The sequence below is a fragment of the Fukomys damarensis genome, unplaced genomic scaffold, assembly GCF_012274545.1.
Source record: "Fukomys damarensis isolate Sample0158 unplaced genomic scaffold, DMR_v1.0_HiC HiC_scaffold_8, whole genome shotgun sequence".
Classification (NCBI taxonomy): Eukaryota; Metazoa; Chordata; class Mammalia; order Rodentia; family Bathyergidae; genus Fukomys; species Fukomys damarensis.
Window position 1 is genome coordinate 5,415,689 of NW_022900920.1, and position 27,001 is coordinate 5,442,689.

The 27,001-nt window shown below is 41.5% G+C and overlaps 1 protein-coding gene and 1 pseudogene across 1 annotated transcript; one reads left to right on the forward strand and one right to left on the reverse strand.

The window, feature by feature from the left end:
* Positions 1–316: 316 nt before the first annotated feature.
* On the reverse strand, positions 317–4,527 carry LOC104860269 (scavenger receptor cysteine-rich domain-containing protein SCART1-like). Its single transcript, XM_033761230.1, is given in 8 exon segments — positions 317–609; positions 1,130–1,293; positions 2,114–2,408; positions 2,411–2,566; positions 2,908–3,222; positions 3,299–3,613; positions 3,690–4,007; positions 4,182–4,527. Coding segments are annotated over 8 exon segments (2,202 nt in total).
* A 6,258-nt stretch (positions 4,528–10,785) lies between these two features.
* LOC104860277 lies at positions 10,786–12,062 on the forward strand (annotated as a pseudogene).
* The last annotated feature ends 14,939 nt before the right edge of the window (positions 12,063–27,001 follow it).

Here is a 27,001-nt window from a genome sequence, read left to right on the forward strand (position 1 = left end):
AGAGATTTCTCAGAACCCCGGGAGTTCTGTCCTACTGGAATCCCAATGCAAAGCAAAGCCCCTAAAGCTGACACGGGTTCAATATAGTGGATCAGATGACACAAAGATTATCTCTAACCTGAAACACCCCAACCCAACCACCTAGAGCAGCTACAAAAGATATCCAAAGGAACTGCGTGACCCAATGTCAGGTCAAATGTCAATGAGAAGACTCCAACCTGAGGAACCTTCTTGAAAGGACAGGAGAACAGACCAACATCCTAGGACTGACAGAGGAATGAAGATCACAGACACAGAAAAATATTTCTCAGTTATTTTAAATATAGGAGTCAACTTGAGCACAGCATTCTAAGTAGAAGCAGTAGAGCAAGACGAGCACAATGATCCCAAAGGCACAGAGATGCACACCCATGGGGCTGAGTAGGACTCTGAACTCCTCTGCTTCCTCCGCTTCCTCCCCATGGCCTGGCTGAGGCTCTTCTATGTCATCATAATCCTCCAGCACTGGGTCTCCAGACCCCGAGGGCCTCTTCTCTGTCTCCTGCTCAGGAACAGGTTCGATGTCCTCATAGACACCCTCAGAGGGCAGGGGCTCAGAAAGTCCAGATCCTGTAAGGACACACAAGAACCTTAAAGGACAAACAGTCTTGCAGCCTAAACTCTCTCTTCCCTGGAACCTGCAGCCCCTCATGCACATTGAAAGCCCCAGTGCCTCTGCATCTGTCTCTTTGAGAGCAGTCACCCTCATTGGAGCCAAGAACTTTTTTGGTCACACGGGGATCAGAATTCTAGTAAGGCTAGAAGGTCTGAACCCATCCCAAGGCCCTCAACCTGCAATGACAGGAAAAGGATGGGGGACAAGCCTGCTGGTGCCGCAGGAGTTGGCATGCCCTTATCTATTCATCTTAGAAACAGTGAAATAAGAGTTCAGAGTGCCCAGGTCCTCAACATCTGATGGATCTACCTCATAGGTCCACCCTAGTCACTAAACAGGGGCTAGAAGGGAGAAAGCCAGTATGTAGGGCAAGGACCGGAACAGGAAGGGCCTGCTATGACTGGAGTTTCCCAAGGTTACGCCAGCCTCCACTCCCAAGCCCTTTTCTAATTATTACCGGTCATATCCACCTACCCATGCAGGCAGCTCTGCTGTAGCAATATTGAACTCCCAGAACAAAGAAGACAAGGCCCAGGAGGCAGCCAAGAACGAGGCAGGAAGTCTTTGGCAGAGTCCAGGCCTCAGCAATAGGTGGAGGGGTCAGGGAAGGGGCTGTGGGGAACAGAGAAAGGTGGGGCCTCCTGTGTGCTGGGTTGCCTGGGGCATTGTGACCCTATGCCTGAATGACCTCAACCTCTGAGGTAGAGGGAGACTCAAAAGAGATGGGCCTCAGTGCTACCTGGACAAGCTAATGTTCTCCCAAATTTGGCCCAAGATTACAAGGAAGTGTGGTCCAAGCGCAGGGTCCAGGTGGAAGGGACTAGGTAGCAGACCCAGGAGGAAATTCTAGGTAGATTTCTAATCACTAGGGGGGTTGAGTGAGAAGGTACAGGACATATGACCCATGTGGAGAAAAAGGGAAAGCCCCTGGCCCCTGCCTTGGAAAAAAGAGGCCAAACCCCACAGTCACCAAAGGAACTCCCCCTGACATGTGGCTGTTCTCAGTCCTGAATTCCACACTCAGGCAGGAAGAGGGAAGGAAAGCAATTGACATTAATCCATGGGCCTGGAACACTTGAAGAGAGTTAGTCTTGGGCATGGGAACCCAGCCTCCCCAGGACCAGGCAGAGCTAGGCCCTCCTGGTCACTCAGGAACAAGCATACGGTTGGTGACAAGGGGTCACCAACCTAATATCAGGTTCCCAAGACACCAAGGAAAATGCACACCTAAGCACCAACATGAGGAGGTATGGACAACCCTGAGCAGCACAAACCTGCCCAATACAGAGCCAGTCCATGTCCTACTCAGCCAGAGCTCAACAGAACAGAGGAGCAGAAGCCTGTGCTTGGATCACAAAATGAGGCTTTTCACACCAGGGACCTGGGCGGGGGGATGTGGCTCAGTAGAAAAGAGCAGATATTTAAAGACTGTGTCCCTGCGCCCAATTCCCAACCCACTCACCAGAGCAATGAACACCTGCATCTTCCTTGTGTGCACAGTCACCATGTCCCCAAGACTCAGCCAGGCAGCCTAACAGTGATGACTCACTGTCATGGCACCTCACCTCATCCAGCCACACAGGCCTTGATCCAGGACCAAAGGTAGCCCCCTGCAATGCTCCCACAGCCTGGCCACAGCCCAGCTGTCGGCACATGACCTCAGCATCGGCCAGGTCCCAGGAGTCATCACACACGGTACCCCAGGAGCTTGAATAAAAGAGCTCCACACGTCCTAAGCAGCCATCCTCGCCCCAAGCACATGCAGTGCACCCTCCTCTGAAAAAGGAGACAGTGGTCATCTCTGGAACCCCAGTGGGTTGTGTAGGTGAACCAGGGCATAGAAAGAAGGGCAGCTGAGCATGGATGAACAGTTGAGAGTCTGCTCATGGTCCTCAGGAATTTCTGCCTTCACTGTGTGGAAAATTAGGAATCATCTCAGGATTTGCAAGCTTGGCAGCTTCACCTGCTGTGGAATGTTTTCCTGCCCTTTGCCTTTGAGTCTCCATACCAAAGAGTTTCTGTTAATGAAAGGAACAGAACTGTTTCTGTTCAAAAGGAGGGTACAGACTAAGTTTCACACACCAGTCTCCTGTGGATGGCCTAAGATGCCCAGAAGCCCAGTAGTTCTGCTTCTGTCGCTGTGGGAGAACCAAAGGTCTGAGGCGACACTAGATGGTCCACAGCCAGCTCAGGAGCCTCGTGGAAGTCACTGCCCCTCAAACAGGCACACAAGCACATCGCCTCCTACTCACCTAAGCAAAGGACCCAGGCCTCCTCCATACTAGAGCAGGAATGCTGGTCCCAGGGTGCTGAAGGGCACTGCCACAGGGACCTGTCATGCCTGGGCCTGCACTGAATGGAAGCCAGCCAGAAAGCTCCAGGAGAAGGCCAGCTCCCTGCCCTGGCCAGCAGCTGCCCTTGGGAACCACAGCCCAGCTGATCACACAGGATCCCCAAGGAGGCAGCATTCAGAGCAGGGCAGACTCCACCCCAAGTCCCATTGTAGAAAACTTCCAGCCGCCCTGTGCATGGCTGACCATAATTCCGCAGCCTGAGATCCGTGAACTCTGCAGACAGAGAGGCCAGTTAGCGAGGAAGAGATGGGAGGATAGGGACATAAAAGACACTGGACCTTGCGCCAACCTGAGCAGAAGACCCCGGCATCCTCCTTGTGCCCACAGTCGTGCTGGCCCCAGCCCCGCGATGGGCACTGCCACAGTGCAGACTCATTGCCCAGGCAGCCAAGCTCATCCATCCAGATAGGTCTCGATCCCATCCCAAAGTGTGCGGCCACTGTAGTGCTGAGGGCGCGGCCACAGCCCAGCTGCTCACAGACCACATGGGCATCCTGCAGGTCCCAGGCGTCATCACACACCGTGCCCCATGCACCTCTGTACAGCACCTCCACACGCCCTGCACAGCGGCCAGGACCTCCAGCCAGCCGCACCCGAAGGCTCCCTGAGAAGAGGCTGAGTAAGGACCTGCCAGGTCTGTGAAGGTCAGGGCAGAGGAAGCCTGGGGGACCCACACTCACCAGAGCACACAACACCTGCAGCCTGTAAGGTCCCCACAGGCACCAAGGGGGACACTGAAATATTGCACTGGGTCAGGCGGGTCTCCGAGCCCACACAGGATGTCTGGCTCAGCCCCACTGGGACTGCACCCTGGGGAGGGGTTGAGGAGTCATAGGCTTTCAGGGCCTCTCCACACCCAAGCTGCCTACACAAAACACTGGCAGCATGCAGGTCCCAGGCGTCATCCAGGATGCGGCCCCACACTCCGTTCAGGGAGACCTCCACATGGCCATCGCAGCGACTCTGTCCATCCCTCAGCCTAAGGGCTCTGGAGAGACCTGGGAGGCACAATGAGGGGATTCTGAACTTCGGGTGAGATTGGGGGTCACAGGGGTGGAAAAAGGAAGGACAACCACCCCACAGAGCCCCATCCATTTGCAGCCCTTCTTGCCCCTCGTCTGCTCTGTTCACTGCTCTCTGACCTTCCTCCACAGTCCTAGAGCAGTACCCACCTGAGCAGAGGATGGAGGCAGAGTTTCCCAGGGCACAGGGCTTTGCTCCCAGGATGCTGGATGGGCAATTCCACAAGTAGAGTTCAGCCCCCACACAGTGAAACACATCTGGCCAGATGGGAGTATCCTGATCCCCAAAATGACCTCCTCCCAGTGTGGCCACTGCATTCCCACAATTGAGCTGGTGGCACAGGACGGTGGCATCTGCTAAATCCCAACGGGCTGCACAGAGGGGTGCCCAAGTGCCCTGCACCTGAAGCTCCACTCAGCCCTCACAGGGGCTGCTGCCATTGACCAGCCGGAGCCCTGGAGGAAAGGAGGCAGTGAGGGAGACACTGATGCTCATGTGAACCTCATTACAGTGCACACCGGGTCTCAAGGGTCAGGCTAAAGGCAAGAAAACCGGTTTGCAAGGTGGTACCAAGAAAATCAGACTAAGGAATCACAATGTCCATGCTTCCTCTGAAATAGCGATTAGGCTGGGGGAACTGTCAAAATCAACTTTGTTAGCGTGCAGAATGTGGGAGGGCTCTAATGAGAAAGAAGCTACCTCCATTAGCTTTTTTGATTGTACGAAATTGGGGCATTATTTGTTGTTTAGAACAACCTTTAAAGGGGCAGAAATATTTGACCTAGGCCTAAAAAGTATCAGTAAGATTTTCCTTAAGAAGAAATAAGAGAGGAAAATGAGGGGAAAAAAATCTCAGCATTGAATGGTGTTGGTGGTAGGAAACTTTCAAGAATTAGAAATGGGATGTGGGAAGGGGAGGGGGAAAGTAAAATTATGTGAAAAGGTAAAATGGAAATAAAGTATTTGTAAATAGGGAAGGGAGGGATGAAGGGATAAGGGGGGAAAAATGAGAACCAAGACCTGTCATGTAAAGGTACAAGATCCCGATGATGGGGCCGGGCATGGTAGCACACGCCTGTAATCCCAGTACTCGGGAGGCTGAGGCAGGAGAATCGCTGTGAGTTTGAGACCAACCTGGGCTACATAGTGAGTTCCATAGTGAGACCCTGTCTCAAAAAAAAAAAATTAAAAAACAAAAGATCCCAATGATGAATGTAACTGTACTATATAACTAAAATGTACCAATAAACCCAATGAGGAAAAAAAACTCCTATCCAAGTTTAAAGAAAAAAAAAGACTGAGAAACAGATTGATGCAAAAAGAGGCTATCTACAGAACAGCAGTGGAGCTAAAACTGAAAATGCCAAGCATAGCAGGATCATATATATCTCAAAATACTGAATTGTTTATTTAGCAGGAAATTTTTTTTAAATTTTTTTAATTTTACTAATACAATGTGGAAAAATAATAGATAAATATAATAGAGACTCAGCAATATTTTAGATAAGAAGCTGCAGGTTCCAGTGAATGTGGCCCAAATTGTTTTTTGAGTCATACTACAGCAGACTTGTCAAAAGTTTGAGACAAAGACAGAACACCAAAAATAGCAAAAGTGTCAAACCACATAAAAAGGAAACCCAAAGACTAACCATAAACTTCTCATTGAACACTATAAAGACCAAGAGAGAAAAGGCTATGGGATATTCAAAGTCCTGAAGAAAAAAAATGCTAACTAGAAACTGCTATACTCCTCAGAAAGGAGAAATAAAGACTTTGCAAAACTGATTAACAGAAGAGCAGCCCTCAAGAGAGAGAAGTTAAAAGAAACTTAAAGGCATCCTATACTAGAAGCAAAACAATGAGAACACACAAAAGTACAAAACTCAACAGTAGAGCAGATTCCCAAAAAATAATAAGCAGTTAGTTAAACCCCATCACTACAGAAACCCACTAAATCACAAAGATGGAACACGAAAGATAAAGAATAAACAAAGCATACACCAAACTAACAGAAAACAATAACAAAATTATGAGACTGTGCATTTGCTTGTCAATAATAACCTTGAATGGAACCACATCATTAAACACTTTAATTAAAAGATATATACTGATAAGAACCAAGATACATCATGTAAAGGTACAAGATCCCAGTGATGAGTGTAAATGTACTGTATACCTAAAAAGTACCAGTAAAGTTAATATCTATATATCTATATACTGAATGAATAGACACCAGAGGAAAAAACTAAACCTGGCAGTATTCTGCCTATAAGAAATTCACTTCACCAGAAATTATGCATAGACTGACTATAAAGGGACATAAAAAAGATATTTCACACAAACCAAAAGTGAGCAGGAGTATCTATATTTGCATTGATTAAAACTGGCTTAAAGTCAAAGTATAAAAAGACAAAAAATGGTATATTAAAAGATCATTACACAAAAAGGTATAATAATTGTGTATAAATATATTAGATTCAAGAGAGAAACCAGATTCATCACAGAAACAGGGGGAGATGGCAACATCCCACCTTCTTCTGTAGACAGATCATTCAAAGAAAAAAATGACAAAGAAACACCAAGCTATAGTACACACCAGTGGACCTAACAAACATTTGCAGAACAGCCTCAGAAGACATTCTTCTCTTTGAACACGGAAGGTATCCCAGGTTATATTAGGCCACAAACTAACAAGAGACTCAAAAGGTGAAAATAATACAAAGTGTCTTTTGTAGCTACAGTGTAATATAATTAAAAGTCAGCAACACAAGGGACTTTAGAAATTCTGAAGATATCATACATGGACATTTTGAAAGAGATTCTCTTGAACAACCAATGGGCGTGTGAAGAAATCAAGAGGAAACTTTAAAGTTTTCTTGAACCACATGAAAATACAACATTGCAAGGCAATGGGTGCATGGGTGGAAATATAGCTCAGTGGTAGGAAGTGCTGAGCATATGAAAGACCCTGGGTTTACTTTCCAGAAACACCACCAAAAAAATTGAAAAATCAATCAAAGCAGTAAGAAAAATAATGATCCAAAACCCATGAAACAATCCAAAAATACTTAGAGGAAATTTTATAGCAAAAAGTTCACACATCAAAAAATGGAAAGAACCCAGGAATAACTGGCAGGCCTGTGATTCCAGCATCTGGGGAGGCTGAGGCAAGCAAATCACTAGTTCAAGTCAAGACTGGACAACTTAGTGACCTAATAAGATTCTATCTCAATTTTTTTTTAAAAGATGGGATATACTGGGCCACGGATTTAGCTCAGCGGTTTGGTGGCCTGCCTTGCAAGTGCAAGGACCCGAGTTCAATCCCCAGTACCAATAAATATATAAATAAATAAATAAAAGAAAAGACGGGATATAGCTAATTGTGAAGGGACTGTGTTCAACTCCTACTACTGCAAAAAAATTAAAAAACAGAAAAATCCATGCACTGTGTCACATACCTATTAAGCTCAGACACTTGGGGAGCACTGAAACATAAGGATTCCAAGTTTGAGGCCAGCCTGGGTAACTTATTAAAACCCAGTCTAAAAATAAAAATAACAATAATAATAATGTCTGTGGATAAAGCTCAGAGGCAAAGCACTCAGCTAGTATGTTGAGGCCCCTAAATTCAATCCTGAGTACTTCAAAAATGAAAAGATTTAGAACTGACAATCTAACAATGTAATTCAAGGAACTGAGCAATGTTGAGACTGGCCACAAACCCAGTCTCAACAAGTTCCAAAGACTGAAAATTTTGTCATGTATCTTCTTTGACTGCAATGAAATAAAACTAGAAATTAACAACACATGGAAGGTCCAGGGATTTAGCTCAGTGGTGCTGCTGCCTGCCTCACAAGCACAAGATCCTGGATTAGATCCCTGGTACCACCACCCCCCCAAAAAAAAACCAACAACACATAGAATCTGTGAAAATTACAAATATATGGACATTTTTTAATTCTCTTAAAATTACCCATATGTCCATGAAAAAATCAAGAAGGAAATTTTCAATTTTCTTTTGAAATAAAGAAAACATGGGTTTTTGGGGTTTTTTTTTCAGCTTTAATTGAGTTTATTGGTACATTTTAGTTGTCCAGAGGAAAACAGGGAATTCACACCATGATGGATTTTGCAAATTGAGCCCATCTCTAGGCATTTATGTAAATAAAGTTCTCAATGAACTATTAAAAATGTTCATTTCTGAGGGTAAAATATGAAATAATTTTCTTTTTCTTCTTGCTCATTGTCCATAAATTCTAAAGAGTCTAAAACGAACATAAAATTGTATAAACAGAATAAGGATATACCCAGAATTGGCTATATAATTCGGAGGGTCCAAAAGAAGAATTACATTATGTTATGAAAACACAAGAATTACAAAGCAGCAACACAAACCCTGACACCATGAAGAAACCCTTCCTAGCAGACTGTGAAGCTAGCATGGGCAAATCAGAGGGGTCAGCCCAGAAGCAGGGGCAGTACGGAGGTGGGACTCACAGTTAATCACACCGGGAGACTCCCAGCTCACCTATGGCGACCCCTATTCCTCAGCCTGTGCTTACTTCTCCGTGGCCCAGACTCAGCCTCCAGACACAAAAATCACCTCTCATAGGGCCCCAGAAGTGCACTCTGCCCACCAAATAGCTAAAGGACTTCCCACAAAATCCACACACAATTGAAAGGTACTTGGCAAACACTTCCAACTTTAATGAAAGAAAAGGCTGGGGTCTCTCCTATTGAAGGAGGCAAGAGTTTTCTGACACTTGCCAAGAAAGAGTATAAGGAGGACAAAGGGCAAGACAGTAAAGCTGGTAGCCCATGTCCAGGAATAAGATCATGTGCTCAGCCTCAAGAGCAAAAACAAACAGAATGTAAAGGGCCAGACCAGTATGTGCTATTGGAATTGCCTGTTGGGTCTGAGGCTATTAGCTCACCTGACTTGTTCTGGTTACCAGCTTCCACCTTGTCCTCCTCAAGTCTTAACAAGTGCCTACCAGTCGTGGATTTTTACAAGAAGCGAATGAATACACGAATGGCTGAATGTGACCACACTCTAACCCTGTGTAGACTGGTATCAACAGTCTTGCCTGTTAGTGTTCTCAGTACCCAGACACTTCTGGGAAGGGTCGAATTCCATTTTATATGAGAAAAACGTGATAGTCAAATCTCCACCAGGATATTAGAGTTCTTCTCTACCAGGATACTGTATGTGCCCATTCTGCTCAAGGCACCACGTGCTACACAAATACACCATGAAGGTCAACTACCCACCAGAACTTCTTGAAGGGCCATCTTACTTCAAACCATGAATGCTTCCAGTTTTGCAACCTGGTCAAGACAAGACAGGGAAAAGAACACGAGCAAACATATTTTCCAGAGACAGTATAACCATGGAGGCACAGTTCATGATGTAAGTGTTCGTTCATAAAGGGTTTGATGGATGTAAGGGAGATCATAGACTGTGGTCATGAGTGAGCACAGTTCATAGTTTCTCTTACATGAGAAATCCAAAATAAAAATAATTTAAAGAGCAAAATAAAGGATGGATAATAGGAATCAAGGAGACATCTTTCACAAATGAGAAAGGGACGTAGATATGGAAGGAGGGGGGAAAGGGAGAGGAAGGCGACATAAAAAGAATTGAGATGTGTTATGTTCATGTACTAACTCCACACAATGAATGTAATCACAATGTACTGTAACTAAGTACTAATAAAAAATTCTTAATGAGTATGCATAGCTGTGGACAGAGATGGCCAGGAGGGTATGAATATAGATTGGTTTGGGAAGCAAAAGTAGTCATGGGGCAGGGATGTAGCTCATGGGCTGAGCATGTAGCTCAGCAGCACAGGGCCTGCCTAGCAAACTTGAGGTCCTGAGTTCCATTCCCAGAACAGAAACAAAACAAAGAGGTGATCACAGTTTGATCTGGACACACAGGATGCAACCCTGGATAAGAGTGGTCAGAGCTTGTCTGTGAGGTCCCAGAATGTGCTGGGATCAAGACAAGGGAAGCTGTAACAGTTGGAGTTTCAGGTACATCCACCTCCCACTGAAGAAGGCTTAGCTATGGAGGTTCACCGCATGCCTCACTGGGAAATTCCTCCACAGATCTCAGAACTTTGAGGACAATGAGGTGTTGAAAACACTCAAAGCCTAGAGAAAGGTCCATGATGAGGAAAAGAACTGGACCCAAAGCAGAACAAGAGCTGCAGTGATGTCTAATAAAAATTTCTGTGAGGGACTAATGATGAATGGGGAGGGCTAAGAGAGTTTAATAAAATCTCATTTAAGAATTATAAACAGGAAAGCCCCAGATTCCCAAATTTATCCAATGCCTGGACGTCATGATCCCCACAGTCAGCTCATGGTCATCACATATTGGGCCAGAGGCCACTATGGTCTTCCACCACTCCTTGAGCTTTAGGGGACCGAATGCAAGGATTCACACCTGCTTGAAAGGAAAAAATTATCTGCCGCCGCCACCGCAGCTGCCGCAGCCTCTAAGAGCCCAGAGAAGACGTTAGCAGGAGCAACCAAACTACTCCCACGGCTGGGCGGCTGGGCGGTGCTGAGATGGCAGCTTCGGCCTGCACCAGCAAGGGGAAAGATCCACCAAAAGGAGGGGAAAATGGGAAAACTTCGAAAGAAGGACAAGACAGAATCAGAGCAAACTTCCAGCAGAAAAAAACAGCACTGTGACTGTCCAATCTTCAAATCTACAAAATACAAGTCCCACCCGCTCTTGAGCCCATGGCGAAGAAAGACAAACCGCAGAATTTGTGGCGATTTCACTCCAGTAGTAACAGAGAGCTGCAAAAACTATCATATTTCAAAGAGGTACTTCCTTCGGATCAAGAGAAGCTTTTTTATCCAGAAGTCACGTCAGTGTTGCGTCCTCTTTGACTTTGTTTCGGACCCACTCAGTGACCTCAAGTGGAAGGAAGTGAAATGGTGGAATAGATCACCTATAATCTGAATGTGATCACGGAGCCTCTTTACCCAGAAGTAGTCCACATGTTTGCAGCTAACATGTTTCGAACATTGCCACCTTCCTCCAACCCTAAGGGAGCAGAATTTGACCCGGAGGAAGAGGAACCAATGTTAGAAGCAGCCTGGCCTCATCTGCAGCTTGTTTACAACTTTTTCTTAAAATTTTTAGAGTCTCCAGATTTCCAGACTAATACAGTGAAGAAATAAATTGATCAGAAGTTTGTTGAAACTTTTAGAGCTCTTTGATAGTGAGGATCCTCCAGAAGGAGATTTTCTTAAAACCACCCTTCACAGAATCTCTAGGAAATCCCTAGGCTAGGCCTGAGAGCTTACATCAGGAAACAGACAAATAATATATTTTAGGTTTATGAAACAGCATCACAATGGCATAGCAGAATTTCTGGAAATACTGGGAAGTGTAATTAATGGATTTGCCTTACCACTAAAAGAAGAGCACAAGATTTTCTTGTTGAAAAGGTGTTAGTACTGCCTTTGCACAAGGTAAAATCACTCTCTGCCATCCCTAGCTGGCACACTGTGTCATTCAGTTTATGGAGAAGGACAGCACCCTCACCGAGCCAGTGGTGATGGCCTTTCTCAAATACTGGCCAAAGACTCACAGTACAAAAGAAGTAATGTTCTTAAATGAACTAGAAGAAATTTTAGATGTAATCGAGCCATCCAAATTCATGAAGACCATGGAACCTCTTTTCTGGCAGTGAGCTACATGTGTCCAGCAGCACTTTCAGGTGGCAGAGTGAGCACTGTATTACCGGAACAGCGAATACATTGTGAGCTTAATCAGCAACAGCACAGCAAAGATCCTGCCCATCATGTTTCCATCCCTGTACCACAACTCCAAGACCCATTGGAACAAGACAATTCAGTGCCCTAAAACTCTTTGTGGAAATGAACCAAAAACTATTTGATGGTTGCATTCAACAGTTTAAAGCAGAGAAACTGAAAGAGAAACTAAAACTGAGAGAGAAGAAGCATGGGTTAAAATAGAAAATCTAGGCAAAGCAAATCCCCACTAAGCCATGTAGAGTCAAGTCAGCACCGTGAGCATGCCGGCTGCAGAGGAGACAGAAGGGCGTCTGTTTGAAGATGTGCAGATGCTGAGAAAGGCAGTGAATGACCAGGCTCGTCAGGCACAGAAAGATCTGAGGGCCTCTTGTGCACTGCAAGTCCATGCTGCTTCAGGACCCCACAGCAAGAAAGCACTGCAAGCTCACTGAAGAGCCCACAGGCTGGTCTCGTAGGGGGTCCCTAACCTCAGAGTATGGCAGTCAGGACTGCCCACTCTCTGGTCCTGTAGAAAGTCCATACTGTTTGTGCTGCACCATCTGCCAGCCACACTCAGAGTCAAACCTTCCTCTAACCCCATTCTGTAGGCAATAATGTGTGTCCGCCTCAGCTCAAATGAGGAATCCGAACAATGGTGGCTTCTCAGAACCCTCCAGCCACAGATGAATGGCGGTGTCCTCACCGTGTCATCACCACTCCACAGCCCTAATTAAGACAGTTTCACAAAATCAGAGCTCTAGGAAAGCACCCTGGTCATCATTTTCGTGTTCTACCCAAACAGAATTTGTAATCCTTTAAAATAGGTGGTTCTAGGATAACATCAATGTCTCTCAAATCAGAGGAACAGTTCTTAAAAGTATTGGCTTTTTTTTACAGACTTTACCACCTTTGAAATTGTTTCCACGTGATTGTCAGGCCTGCGGTTTTTGTTAATCTCACAGAAATGGCTCCTTGCTTTCATGTTGTCACAGCCTTCTAGGGAAGTAACCTGACAGCCAGCAACTGCTGCACCTGCGAGGTGCAGTGAGCAGTGGCATGTGTGTCATGTCCTACTACTCTTGCGTCTACCAAAAGCCATATTTCCAGGTCTGTGATACAGCATCAGGATTCCAAGAGTAAGCTCATAGGAGGGATTTATTTTTAAAAGCTTTCTTTATCTACTTTGACTGGAATTGCAGTTGTAAAATTATGTTTGTATTTTTATTCGGAGAATCAACTTTCGTCTTTATACTGTTGCCCTTCAACAAGGCTCCTAAATTAATAAAATTACAGTTTAAGAATTCCACATTTTGTAGAAAGTTAGAGCAAGATCATTTTGAGCTAAGTCAGTCCTTGAGCTACTGCAGACTGCAGATGCCTTGGGGAGTAAGTAGCAGAAACAGCCCCGTGGGCCCCTCAGGTCTCTGCTGCAACTTTCTATGTTTGAGGAAGCTCAGGGGCTGACGCTGAGCAAGCTTCTGTGTGAGGAAGTACACAGGGCACCGAGCTCATGAGAAAAACAGTGTCTGGGATTCCATCAGTCTTAAAATGCTGCTATAGAATTCATGGACTCCCTGAATGAATTAAGCTTTTGCTTCAGGTGGAGTGGCGTGAGGAGAAAACCCTTTAAACTTAGTTCTTTGTTTCAGGGTGGCCAGTATTTTGACTTATTTATCCTGCTTGAAAGCTACTTGAGATATGTACTGCTATTCTAAACAGTAACAAATTTCTTTTGTCTCTGGCATGTATACAACTTAATGCTACATGTCTTGATGCATAAGAGAGGCTTTTTTTAGGATTTTTTTTTTTTATTCGTGGTCTCCGGTATCCATGAAAAGACTGTGAAAATCAGACCTTGCTCCTTGTGTGGCTGTAGTGCCTGCTGCAGGGCTTCCTGTAAGTCCACTAGCAACAACTCTTGTTTCCTTGTGTCTTGGAGGAAACTCACATGGGGGAGGGCATTCCTGTGTCAAGAGCAAGAGCAAGCACTAAAGGCAAGACATCATAATCCTCCTCCAACCTGGACATTGAGGACCCCTCCTTCACAGAGATGTGGCAGACCACCATAGCCAACGTCAAAGCAGGCTATGCTATAGCAGGCATTTTCCCCTCCTAATTGGCTAGAAAGTGCTCAGAGCTGGACTGAAGCCTGCATGACTGATAGGAGCATGTCAGATGGTGCCACAGCCTAGTGTGGCTTCCATGCCATTGGCTGTGGTGGAGATCTAAGTCCTGATCTGTCCTGCTCTGTGAATCTGTAGGGCTTCTAGTTAGATAACTTTGCAGCCCAGGACCACATGGCTCCAATCCATGCTTTTATCCCCAGAGCTACCCACCCCTTAACTGTTTTCAGTAACTTACTAGTTAACCATAACCAACCTTTGGTCTGTTTCACTCCTGCAAGTATGCCTAATCCTCCCTTCTACAAGTCTGGCCTGGGTCACCTGATAGCACCAGATGTTGCATGAATCCCTCTACCCTATTCTTACCCATGCCTGTATAATCAATAAGTACTGATGGACCTGGTTGTGGTCCTCACCACATGCTTGGCCTCATCCCCACCTGTTCATCATGGCCCATCCCAGTTCCCCGCTATCTGTTTAAGACTTGTTTCTGTCTTTCATTTGCTTTGTGTCATATTGCCTTGCAGGAGATCGAGACTCTCAGCCAGGGCCTCCATATGGAGAGAGCATCAATATCCTCCTAGATAATCTCCAAAGGCACATGCTCTCATAGTCTAGAACATGCAAAGGCCATACAAGAACCTTATAGAAGAAATACTCCTACAGGCTCAGCCCCCTCCTTGGCCCCTGTATACTCCAATGCATGCCAAGAATTGTGGTTCTTCTGCATCAGCCCCATTGAGCACAATCACAGCCCTGAATACACAGTACTTTGAGTTCTGGTAAGGCTTAGTCTCAGGCCCTGAACCCACCTCAATAACACTATAAGAGATACGTAGTATATCCCTTGTGCCCAAGAACAAGGGATTCTCTTCATCCACCCATCTCAGAAGAAAAATAACTTACACACAAGCCTAGCAGCCCCAGATCTTCAGTACCTCACGGGTTCACAGAGAGTCACCAAGCAGGGCTATTAGGGAGAACACCCAGCATGAAGGGCACTGACCAGAACAGGAAGGGCCTGTCATGGCTAGGATCTCCAAAAGCTTCTCCTAGTTTCTGCTCCCAGGGCCACTGCTCACCTCTGCTGTGGCACCACTGAGCAGCCAGGATCAGGAAGACAAAACCCAACAAGTAGCCAACAGTGAGGCAGGCAGTCTCAGGCAAGGTCCAGGCCTGGACAGCAGGTAGAAATGGCCAGAGAAAGGGTTGTGAGAAATAGAGAAAGGTGGGGTCTCCTGTGTGCATGGGCTGCCTGGAGCAATGTGACCCTGAGCCTGGATGACCTCGACCTCTGAGGCAGAAGGTGGGGCCCACAAGAGAGATGCTCCCTGGACAGATTAATATTCTCCTAAATATGGCCAAGATCACAAGGGAGTGTGGCCCAAGTGCAGAACCCACTTGAAACAAAGTTAACTGTTCAACATGATGAGTTTGTTAACAGGCTTGGCTGAAGTAGTCATTTAATTATGCATATTGTTACATGGTCATAGGATTGATCTACAGTGTGTGAAGCTGGAATTGATCCATGATGCAATGCTAGGGTCAAGGGCACTAAGATTAAGGGTGTGAGTGCTACTGCCCTAAGTAGTCTGAATAAAATATTAAGATAAAAGGGGCAGGGAGACTCTATTAACTCTCTTGTTACCCTTGCTGCCTTGTGTATGTGCCATGTTGTTTCTGCTCTGCTGGGCCTATTTGTAGTCCTTGCCTCGGAGTTGGCTAATTGTGGACTGAAGCCTCTATGAACTGTAAGCCAAATAAGCCCCTTCCCTCTAACTTTGGATATTGGGTATTTTGTCTCAGCCACAAGAGAAAAGTAACTAACACAAATATGTATATCAAAACATTGCACATACCTCAAATACATATAATAAAAATATGAGAAAATGAAAAAAATGGAAATAAAGTGTTTGTAAATAGGGAAGGGAAGAGGGGGTGAAGGGAGGACAGGGGTATGGAGAAAAAATGAGAACCAAGACCTGTCATGTAAATGTACAAGATCCCAATAACGAATGTAACTATACTGCATACCTAAAATGTACCAATCAAGTCAATGAGAAAAAAAAATTACAATAGTGATGTCAGCAAAATAGCTGATAGAGGTTCCTGGCATACACCCTTCCACAAGAAAGGACCAAAACAAGGAGAAAAGAGAAGCTATTTCATTGATGAGTTTGAAGTAGAGCACCAGAGGACGGGGGTATTGTGGCAGTGACATTATGAAGGGTGAAAATATACAACGACCTTTTAAAGAAGGACAGAGCATCTTCCAACCCATCTCTCTCTCTCTCTCTCTTTTTTTTTTTTTTTTTTTTTTTTAACAGAAATGAACTCGGGTCCTTTCACTTGCAAGGCAGGCCACCAAACCTCTGAGCTAAATCCCTGGCCCCATACCAACCCATCTCTTGAAATAAACTACAAATCATGAAGGGCTTTACTCCATGGGGAAAGAAGAAGCAGGAAACCCCAGGATTTCTTCTCTTACCACAGACACTTGAGGCATTTGATGCTGGAGAAACCTCCAGCCCATGTGGGTCCTGATACCAGTTTGGGAAGCTTCCAGGTTACCAGAGGATTGCATGGCCCCAGAGAAATAGCTCAATCCACGTTGTACCTTCCTTCCCATTTGCCTGTGGCCTCAAGAAGCAACCAAGCAACTTATTCTTAGAAGCTGAAGGGGCCAGCAATGTAGTTCAGCAGTGCTGCACTTGCCTGGCAAGCATAAGGTCCTGAGTTCTATTCCAGGTACTGGAAAAAAAAAACTAGAAATGGGGACCACTGAGAACCTAAGAAGCAGAATCACAGTGTTACCCATCCATCGTCATGCCCAGAAAGTAACTGGGCTTCCCCTCCTGAGCACGTCGGCCCTGACAAGCCCTGCACAACCTGACAATCCACCCTCAGACACTAGCAAGTGCAACGCCTGCTATGGGGACACTGCTCCACACCTGGCTGGGCCAACTCAAGCAGTGCCACCCCATACAGCAAGAGGGTATCAATGGGGAAAATCCCTCACATCTTCAGATAGGCACATCATACTCAGAGATGAACCAGAACCTGCCTAAAGAGCTCCCTTTCAGATGTTGGAGCAGTCTCAGACTCAGCTTAGACACCTACTGCGTACACTAACCAAAGCCATCATAGAAAACAGAATGGAAGATCCTCAAAAACCTAGAAACAGTACTACCATATGATCCAATAATCCCACTACTGGCTATATATTCAAAAGAACAAAAACAAGCATGTGGAAGGAACATCCACACTCACATGTTTATTTCAGCACTATTCACAATAGGCAAGGTACAGAATCGGCCTGGAGGTCATTAATGAATGTATGGATAAATAAAGTGTATATTTACAAAATGGTTATGATAAATTATTTTAAAGTAATGATATTCTGACAGACAAGAGAATAATGAATTTAAGGCCAGCCTGGCTATGCAGCAAGACTTTTTTTTTAAAGGATTTTTCCTTCATGGCCTGCTTAGGGTGGCACTGCATGAGGAAGGCTCTGAATGATGAACTCTGGAAAACAGGGGCAGCAAAGAAAGCCAGATACAACAGGCAAACTGAATGAGAAACCCACCAGACCCAAATCCAGATGGTAGGAGGACAGAGATGGAAGCCAGACTGTCCTTGGACTACAGTCACTGCTCCAGTGACTATGTGTATTAGAGAAAAACAAGTTATTATAAAACTAAACCTATCAGAAGTGCTGCAAATTTCTCAGCACAAACTTTAAAGGCCAGGAGTGCTTGGAGAGAAGCTCTTCAAGGATTGAATGAAACAACTTTCAACAGAAAATAATATATCCTCCAAAACTGTCATTCAAAATTAATGGAAAAATTAACGCCTTCCACAACAAACACCATAAGAAATTCATAACTACCAAACTGGTACTACAAAAAATACTCAAAGATATCCTAGCTAAAGACAATGAAGAAAACAATGTCAAAAGGCCTAATGGTATCAATACATCAGCAGAGTGAGCAGTTAAGCAAAAGGGAAAATTAGAGGATGCAACAACAGAAAACAATGTAATAACAGGAATACCTTTCAGCAATAATTCTCAATATAAATAGCCAAATTTCCCTATCAAGAGAAACAGATTGGCAGATGATACCAAAAATAAACACACACAGACCAAATATCAAAAGGTAGAAAAAAGTATCCCATGCTACCGGAGCCAAAAAGCAAGTAGGAGCAGCTATTCTGATTTCAGACAAAGTGGACTTCAAGCCAAAGTTAATCAGAAAGGACAGTACATACTGATAAAGACAACAATTCGACAGGAAGAGATAAAAATTGTAAATATTTATGTATCAAATACCAGTGCACCCAACTTCATAAAACAAACACTACTGGATTTACAAGAGATAAATTTAAACACAATCCTAGTATGGTACTTCAACATTTCACTTTCACAATAGATACAAGACAAAAAATCAACAAAGTATCAGAGTGGAGTTAAATCTTTGAACAAATGGATTTAATAGATATCTATAAAGAGTTCAACCCAAAAGAACAGGATACACATTCTTCTCAGCAGTACACACAACTTTCTCCAAAACAGATCACATATTAGGCCATAAAGCATGCTTAAATAAAAAAGAATTAAAATAACTCACACATATTATCAGCTCATAGTGCATGAAACTAGAAAGCAAGGGCCAAAGAAATCACAAAAATTATGCAAACACATGGAGCATAAACAATAAATTCTTGAATAATTAATGGGTCACAGAACAAATTAAACAGTCCCTAGAATCAAACAGGATTGCCAATACAACATACCAGAACCTAAGTACACAGTGAAAGCAATCCTAAGAAGAAGGTTTATAGCTATGGATTACCACATCAAAACAACAGAGCGATCCAAAATAAATAACATAATGATGCAGCTCAAGGTCATAGAAAAACAAGAAGAATTCAAATGCAAAACTAATATAAAGAAGGAAACTATAAAGTTTAGTGCAAATAAATGAAATTGAGGCTAAAAAATTATTTAAAAGAATTAATAGATTGAAGAAGTGGATCTTTGAAAGAATACACAAAATTTATAACCCTAAAAACCCTTATCAATGCAATTAGAAATACAAAATGACAACAGACACCTGAAATCCAAAGGATTAGAAGAAATACTACTTCAAGGCCCATTCCCGAAATCCATGAGACAGGTGGCATCCCCGTGCCTTCAAGGGTTTTCCACAGACCTGGATCCATGTGGCAGAAGAATGGGGCCAGAGAGCTATTGTTATGAGCTAAGGAAGATGGCGCAGTGGTGAGCAGCAGAGAGAAGGCCTCTCTAAGGATTCTTGTTCTTCAAAATTGAAGCCTACTGGGAGAGCAAGGACCAGCGGACTACAATTGTTGAGCAATTGTTGAGTTGCTGGAACCAGCACCTCCGACTAAACCTGGACCTGCTATGGGGGAAGGGCGGCTCAAACCTGAAGCAGAGCCTTGTGGAATGCTAACATGCAGGAAGTGAGGGAACTCAATTCTGGCCTAGCAGCCAGAAACCAGCCTGAATCTCACTGGACTACAGCTGGTTCACTCAGATTAGTCAACTTGGCTCTGCATGGTGCTGCCCACGTTGCATACCAGCAATAGAAGAGTCATGCCTCAAAGGGGATCTTTTCTTTCTCTTTTTTTTTCTCTTCCTTTTTTCTTTCCTCTTATTTCTCTTTTCTTCTTCATTTTTCTCCTTTCTTGTTCCTGTGTTTGTCCTATTATGGTTTTTTCTTGATTGTTCTTATTGTTAAAGGAGTGGAAATACGGTTTCTAGTTTTCCTGTTGTTAGTTTGTTCTGTTCATTTCTATTCCTTCCTTCTCTCTTTCCCTCCTGTCTTCACCAGTTTCCCAAAGTTTGCTTGATTCTCCAGGCAAGTGTTTTCCAACATTTCTGGCACCAGAGACCAGTATGGAAGACAATTCTTCCACAGACCAGGAGGATGGGTGAATAGTTTCCAGATGATTCAAAGGAGTGTAAAACCTAAAAGTTTAGGAGAAGAAACAACTCCAGACCCTATAGAAATTTAAAAGATAAAAAGGAACAGTAGGCACAACTTTATGCCCACAAGTTTAACAACTTGAAGTATATAAATCAATTCCATGAAATACTCAACTACCAAAAGTCACTAAAGAAGAAATAGATTACCTGAATAACCTACATGTATTACAGAATTTGAATTATGAGTTTAAAACATCTCAAAAATGAAATTTCAACTCCCAGATCATTTCACTGGTGAATTCTACAAAATATTCAAGAAAGAAATACCAATTTCACGGGGTATCTCTAAAACCAAAAAGGAAAGAGCAATTCTCAATTTGTTCTGTGAGCCATCATTACCCTGTTACTAAAACCAAAAACACATTAAAAGAAAGATTGCAGACCCTTGTTATCTCTCATAAAAAAGATGTAAGTATCCTTGACAAAATTTAGCAAGTCTAGAAATGTATAAGAGAATTCAGGTATTGTAAATGTTTTAAAATTGGATCAAAGAAATAGATGCATAGCAAAACTATTTTTTTTAGGGCTGGGGATTTAGCTCAGTGGTTCGGTGGCCTGCCTTGCAAGCACAAGGACCTGAGTTCAATCCCTGGTACAAAAAAAAAACTATTTTTTTAAATTTTCTGTTCCATTTATTTACTTTTTTATTAGTATGTGTTGGAGTACATATATTTACATTTTTATGTTGAGTTGGTACATGTATATAACGCATCTTAATTCCTTTTTTCATCCTCTTTCTGTCCCTTCTATTCCATCTCCCTCCATCTCTTAATCCCCTTCCCATTTGAGAAAACCTATCCCCTTGCTTCCTATTATTTTTTTTATGTTGCTCTTTATTTATAATTTGGGTTTCTCATATAAGAAAAACTATTAAATATTTAAGCTTGTCTATCTGACTTATTTCATTTAACATTATGGTCTCAAAGTGCATCTATTTCCTAAAAATGACTCGTTTATGTTTTTATAGCACAGTTATGCTCCATTATGTGTAAACACCACATTTTCTTCATCCATTCATCTGTTGATGGACATATAGGCTGCTTCTATGATTTAGCTATTATGAATTATGCAACTATATACATGGGTATGCATGAGTCACTGTAATATAATGTTTTTAAAAATTACTGAGTTATAGGCTTAAATTGGATGCTTTTTATGTTATGTCATTTACAATGTCATAAGCCTATAAATAAATAAATGTTACAATACAACCAAGTGAAATATATCCCAGGAATGAAAGGTTGTGCAACAATTGAAAATAAATCAATACAGTTGACTACATCAAGGAGACTCTGGAAGGAGAAATATGTGACCGTGCAAAGAGATATAAAAAAGGCACTTGACAAAACTGACCTGCAAATTCAAAAACACATCAAATTTAAAGGCTCCTGCATAACAAAGAAAACAACAAAGTGAAGCAATACCTTATAGAATGGGAAAGAATCTTTGCCAGCTCCTACTCCAAGAGAGGGTTAATATACAAAATATATCAATACACAAAAAGGACACCAAAAGAACAAGTAATCCCACCAGTAAATGAGTAAATAAGCTGAAAAAGCATTTCTCAAAAGAAGAACAAGCCCAGGTGTGGTGGCATACACTTGGAATCTCAACACTCTGGCAGGCTGAGGCAGGAGGGTTTTGAGTTTAAACCTAGCCTGGACAACTTAGCAACTTAGCAAGACCCTGCCTCAAAACAAAACTAAATAAATAAATAAGGGATATATTTAAAACTTTCAACATATTTAGCTATCAGGAAAATCAAGTCAAAATCCTAAAACTTACATGGAAACATAAAAACCTCAAATAGCCAAAGCAATCCTGAGCTAAAACAAAACTAGGGGTATCATATTACCTGACTTCAAAATATACTACAAAACAGGCTGAAGATTTAGCTCAGTGGTGCCGCCGCCTGCCTCTAAGTGAAAAGTCCTGAGTTCGTTCCCTGGTTATAAAAAAAAAAAAAAATTACCTGGTGTTTTGATTCTAGTGGACATAAAGTCCTATTGTGATTTTAATTTGTACTTTCCTGATGACAAAAGATGCTGAGTATCATTCCATGTGTTTATTGAGTATATATATCCTCTTTGGGGTCTTCTTGGCTTCTTTTTGGAGGGGGTAGTTAGGATTGATTTTTCTATTTCTGTCACATGCCATTTTGATAGGAACTACATTAATGTTGTACATTACGTGTTATAAATATACTATAGATGTTTAACAATATTAATTTTTCTGATCCATGAACACAAGATACCTTTTAATTTGTGTCTGCTTCAGTTATATACATGAGAACAGCTATTACAAAAAGGACCAATGATAACAAGTGTTGGTGAGGAAGTGAAGAAAGGGAACCTTCACACACTACTGGTGGGAATATAAATTAGTGCAGTCACTATGGAAAGTAGTACTATATTAGAAAATTATTAAATATTTTAAAATTATGTGATCTAACAATCACGTTACTGGATATATATGTATATGACCAGATAAAGAAGATGTGCTTTTTCTATAAAATGGAATACTACTCTGCCATAAAGAATGAGAAATTAGAGTCATTCATACAAAAATGGATGCATATTGAGGTCATACTCTTAAGTGAAATAAATAAATCACACATGTGCAAATACCAAATAGTTTCTCTGGTGGGAAAAACTATAATTGTAAATAAGATCCTAATGGTATAAGACAGTGTGAAATAGGAAGAAATGTGTAGCAGAAGTGGGAAGGGTAGAGGAAAGGAAATAAGGGAAAAGAAAAAAATCTGAGAAAACAAAAAATGGAAATAAAGTTTTTGTAAATAGGGAAAGGAGGAGGGGGTGAAGGGAGGACAGAGGTATGGGAAAAAAATTAGAACCAAGACATCTCATGTAAAGGTACAAGATCCCAATGATGATTGCAACTGTACTGTATACTAAAAAGTACTAATAAACTCAATGAGAAAATAAATAAATATGAATTGAAATAAGTATGTTGAAGAGATGATAGCTACACACCCATTTATTTAAACACCATTCACAATAGCCAAGATATAGAACCAACTTCAGTGTTCATCAACTGATGAATGGATAAAGAAAATATGATATATAAACCAATGGAATACTATTTGACCATAAAAATTTAAATACTATCATTCAAAACCACATTAGGAGCCTTGAGGCTATTATGCAAATGAAATAAGCCAAGACAGAAAGACAAGTATTGCATGCTTTCATTCATATGTGTACTCTAAAATACCTCGTCACCTAGAAGAAGAGAATAAAATAGTGACTACCAGAGGCTGAGGAGGGTAGAAGAAAGGCGAGATGGAGAGATGTTAATCAGAGGATTCAGTTACAGTTAGATAGGAAGAGTATTTTTTAAATATGTCCAGAAGAGGCCCATATATAAAGATAGACAGTAGATAAGTGATTGCCCAGGGCCTGAGTAAGGCAATAGGAGTATAGTTATCAATGGTTCTGGTGTTTCTTTTTACATGGTAAAAACATAATAATGTATTGTGGTGGTGGTGTCCAGTTCTGTTAACATATTAAGAACCACTGGGCTTTATATTTTAAATGAGTGAATTGAATGATGTGTGAATTATAGATCAATATGAGAGAGAGAATAAGAATCAAACTTTTAAGATTTACCAGAAAGCTGCAGCACTGAGACCAGCTATGCTGGTGAGTGATTCACAAACAAAGGGTAGTAGTGGATCCAGGAGACCCACACAGCCATGGCCAATTACTTTCTTTTTTTTTTCTTTTTTTTTTTTTTTTTTTCAAAATGATATGAATATTACCTTGAATCATGTAATTCATAACCACTGAGCTAAATCCCCGGCCCTCGTGGCCAATTACTTTTGATAAAGACACAGAAATGTAGAAAGGATAGTCTTTTAAACAAATGGTGCTGAAACAATTGAAATTTTTTTCAGATAAATCAGTAAAAATCTATAAATCGCACTTTATATACAAATTAATTCAAAATAAAAAGCATAAAATGATTAAATTTTTAGAAGGAAATACTAGAGAAATATGGTGACCCTGGGTTAGGCAAAGGGTTCTTAGTATAACACAAACACATTATTAATAAGAGAAAATGATAAATCATGGTCTTTAATTTGTACTGCAATAAATTTATATGGAATACTTCTAAATTCAGTGATATTCGTTGCATGTAGTCTATCTGTATTCTTCAGTTGTTCAGTGTAACAGTCTACAAATTGACAGTAGTTGGCTACAGTTGTTTACTGAGTTTCCTGTCTATTCTATCAGTAACAGAGTGAACCATCACAAACTTCAACTGTGATGAGGTTTTGACTGTTTCTGTTTTCAATCATGTCGACTTTTGATTCATGTGTTTCAAACTGTTTAATGACTCATTCTCCTAAAGACTTACCATGCCTTCAGATGAGCTAGTCCTGCTGTCCTTAAAGGACCTAAATCTCAGTAATGCTCCTCCCTCTGAAGTCTGTTTTGTTCCCCATTCATATAACCACAGCAGTTTTCACATACTCACTATGTATATGGTACATATTTTTTTTATTTTAGTCTATTTATGTTGCTATATTTAAAATATATCTCATAAGAAGATATAACTTGGCCTTGTTTTTGTCTAGCTGCCATTTAATTAGGTTATTCATCCAATTTATAGTCAACACAATGATTGACACAGTAGACTTTACATCTGCCATTTTTCTACTTGTCTTCTACCTATTCTTGTTTGTTTCTCTTTTCCTAATTTCTTTTGGATTAACTGCCTATTTTTCAGTATTCTATTTATTTCTGTTGGCCTTTAAGCTGTAGCTCCTTGCAAAGTATAACCTTCAGACATTTTTACATCTTGTTTAATGTGGGTCTTTTTTATATTTCTGCTTACATTTTTGAATTAATATGTGAGTTTAGCAATCTTGCATGATACACAGTCAATGCATAAAAATCAATTTTATTTCTCTATAATGTACTAACAGACAATAACAAGTTGCAATTTTAAAATATCATTTATAATATCATGAAATACTGTACTTATTGCTACATGTGCCACAAGATATGGAAGGTGTATACAGTGAAAGTATAGGAGATTGCTGTAACTAATTGAAGGCCTAAACAAGCTATCAAATTTGGTATTGTTAAAACATTGATTATCTTTCAAACTGATCTATAGACTCAATGCAATCCCAACCCCAAAGTTTTTTGTAGATATTGTTTAACTTACAAAAATCACACAGGAATTTAAAGGACCTAGAATAGGTAAAACAACTTTTTAAAAGAATAGCAAATTTGAAGGACTCATATCACCTGGTTAAAGAATAATAAAGCAGCAATTTTCAAGAAAATGTGGTGTTAGGGTCATGACAGACAAAGAGATCAATGTAAATACATAGATGAGAAATGAGTGCATTGAACTGTGGAAAAGTGACTTTGGTGAATGATACAAAGGCAATTCAGTCAGAAAACAATGAGTCACATTTCATACTGTGCACAAAAATTAACTCAAAATGCATCGTAGACCTAAATGTAAAAACTAAAATTATAGAACTTTATAAAACAGAAAACTTCAGCAAGTATACTGAATACAGCTAGGAAACAGGAGCTAACTGTCACTATGTAGAGACAATAAATAGAAAATGAATTCTTTTAAGTAGCTCCCACTTATTAAATATGGGAAAAGTCCTCATGGTCTCAGATGATGCAAATATTTCATGGATATGACACAAAAATTATGAAATAAAAGAATATCAATAAATGAACTGAACTTTATTAAAATTAGAAACTGTTTGAAATAGATTTACTAATAGAACAAAAAGATAAGCTACAGACTGGAAGAAAATATTTGCAAACCATATATCTAATAAAGTAATTGTATTCAGAAGATATAATGAATACTCATACACAAGAATAAGAAAACCAACAATCCAGCCAGATGTTGGGGTGCACGCTGTAATCCCAGCACTTGGGAGGCTGAGGCAGGAGGATCTTTGTGAGTTAGAGACTGGCCTGAGCTACATAGTGAGTCCCAGGTCAGTCTCAACTACGTAGTGAGACCCTGCCTCAAAAAAAAAAAAAGAAAAAGAAAAAAAGAAAACCAACAATCAAATAAAATGTTAGGGAAAATAGTCAAACATCACCAATGAAGATGTATAGATGACAAATACACATATATGGAGACCGGTAGACTTTAGGGAAATGCAAATTAAAATCACTACACATCTACTAGAGTGGTTAAAATTAGAAGCCTGGGCCAGGGATTTAGCTCAGTGGTTTGGTGGCCTGCCTTGCAAGCGCAAAAACCCGAGTTCAATCCCTGGTACCAAAAAAAAAAAAAAAAAAAAAAAAAAAAAAAAAAAAAGAGACAAAAAAAAAAAAAAAAAAAAAAAAAAAAAATAGAAGACTGATTAGCACTATTGGAGAGGGTGTGAAGGGACCAGAACTCAAAATACATAGTAAACTTTGGAAAATAGTTTAGAAACTTTATAATCAGCTCAACATCCACCCACCACATGACCAATTATTTTATTCCTAAGTACTTGCCTAAAGGCAATGAAAGCATCTGTGTCTAAAAAGACTGTACATGCGTGTTCACAGCAGCATCACTATTCGTATCCGTACACTGAAGCCCTCCCAATGCCCCTACATAGGTGAAAGGATAAACAAATTCATACCCCCATGCAATGGAATGTGGCTCGGGGATGAAAGGAGCTAAACTGCTGATACAGCATGGATGAATCTCAAGATCACAGACAAGAGAGCACACACTGTATGATTCCACTTACATAAAATTCTAGAAATGCAAACGAACATTGAGTGCCAGAAAGCAGAGCTGTGGTTTCTGGGAGGGGCAGGAAGAGGAAAAAGTGCTGGGTTGATGGGATGCCCATTATCTTGATTGTGGTCATAGTTTCATGTGTGTGTTCAAAACTCATCAAATTGTGCTCTCTAAATATATGTGGTTTATTGTATGTCAGTTGTACCTCAATAAAACCGTTTTTAAAGAAAGAAAACTTCCCACAAAGATATCTGCAGACCCAGAATTTGTAGTCAGTAACATGCATAACACACTGCCCATGCCTGTG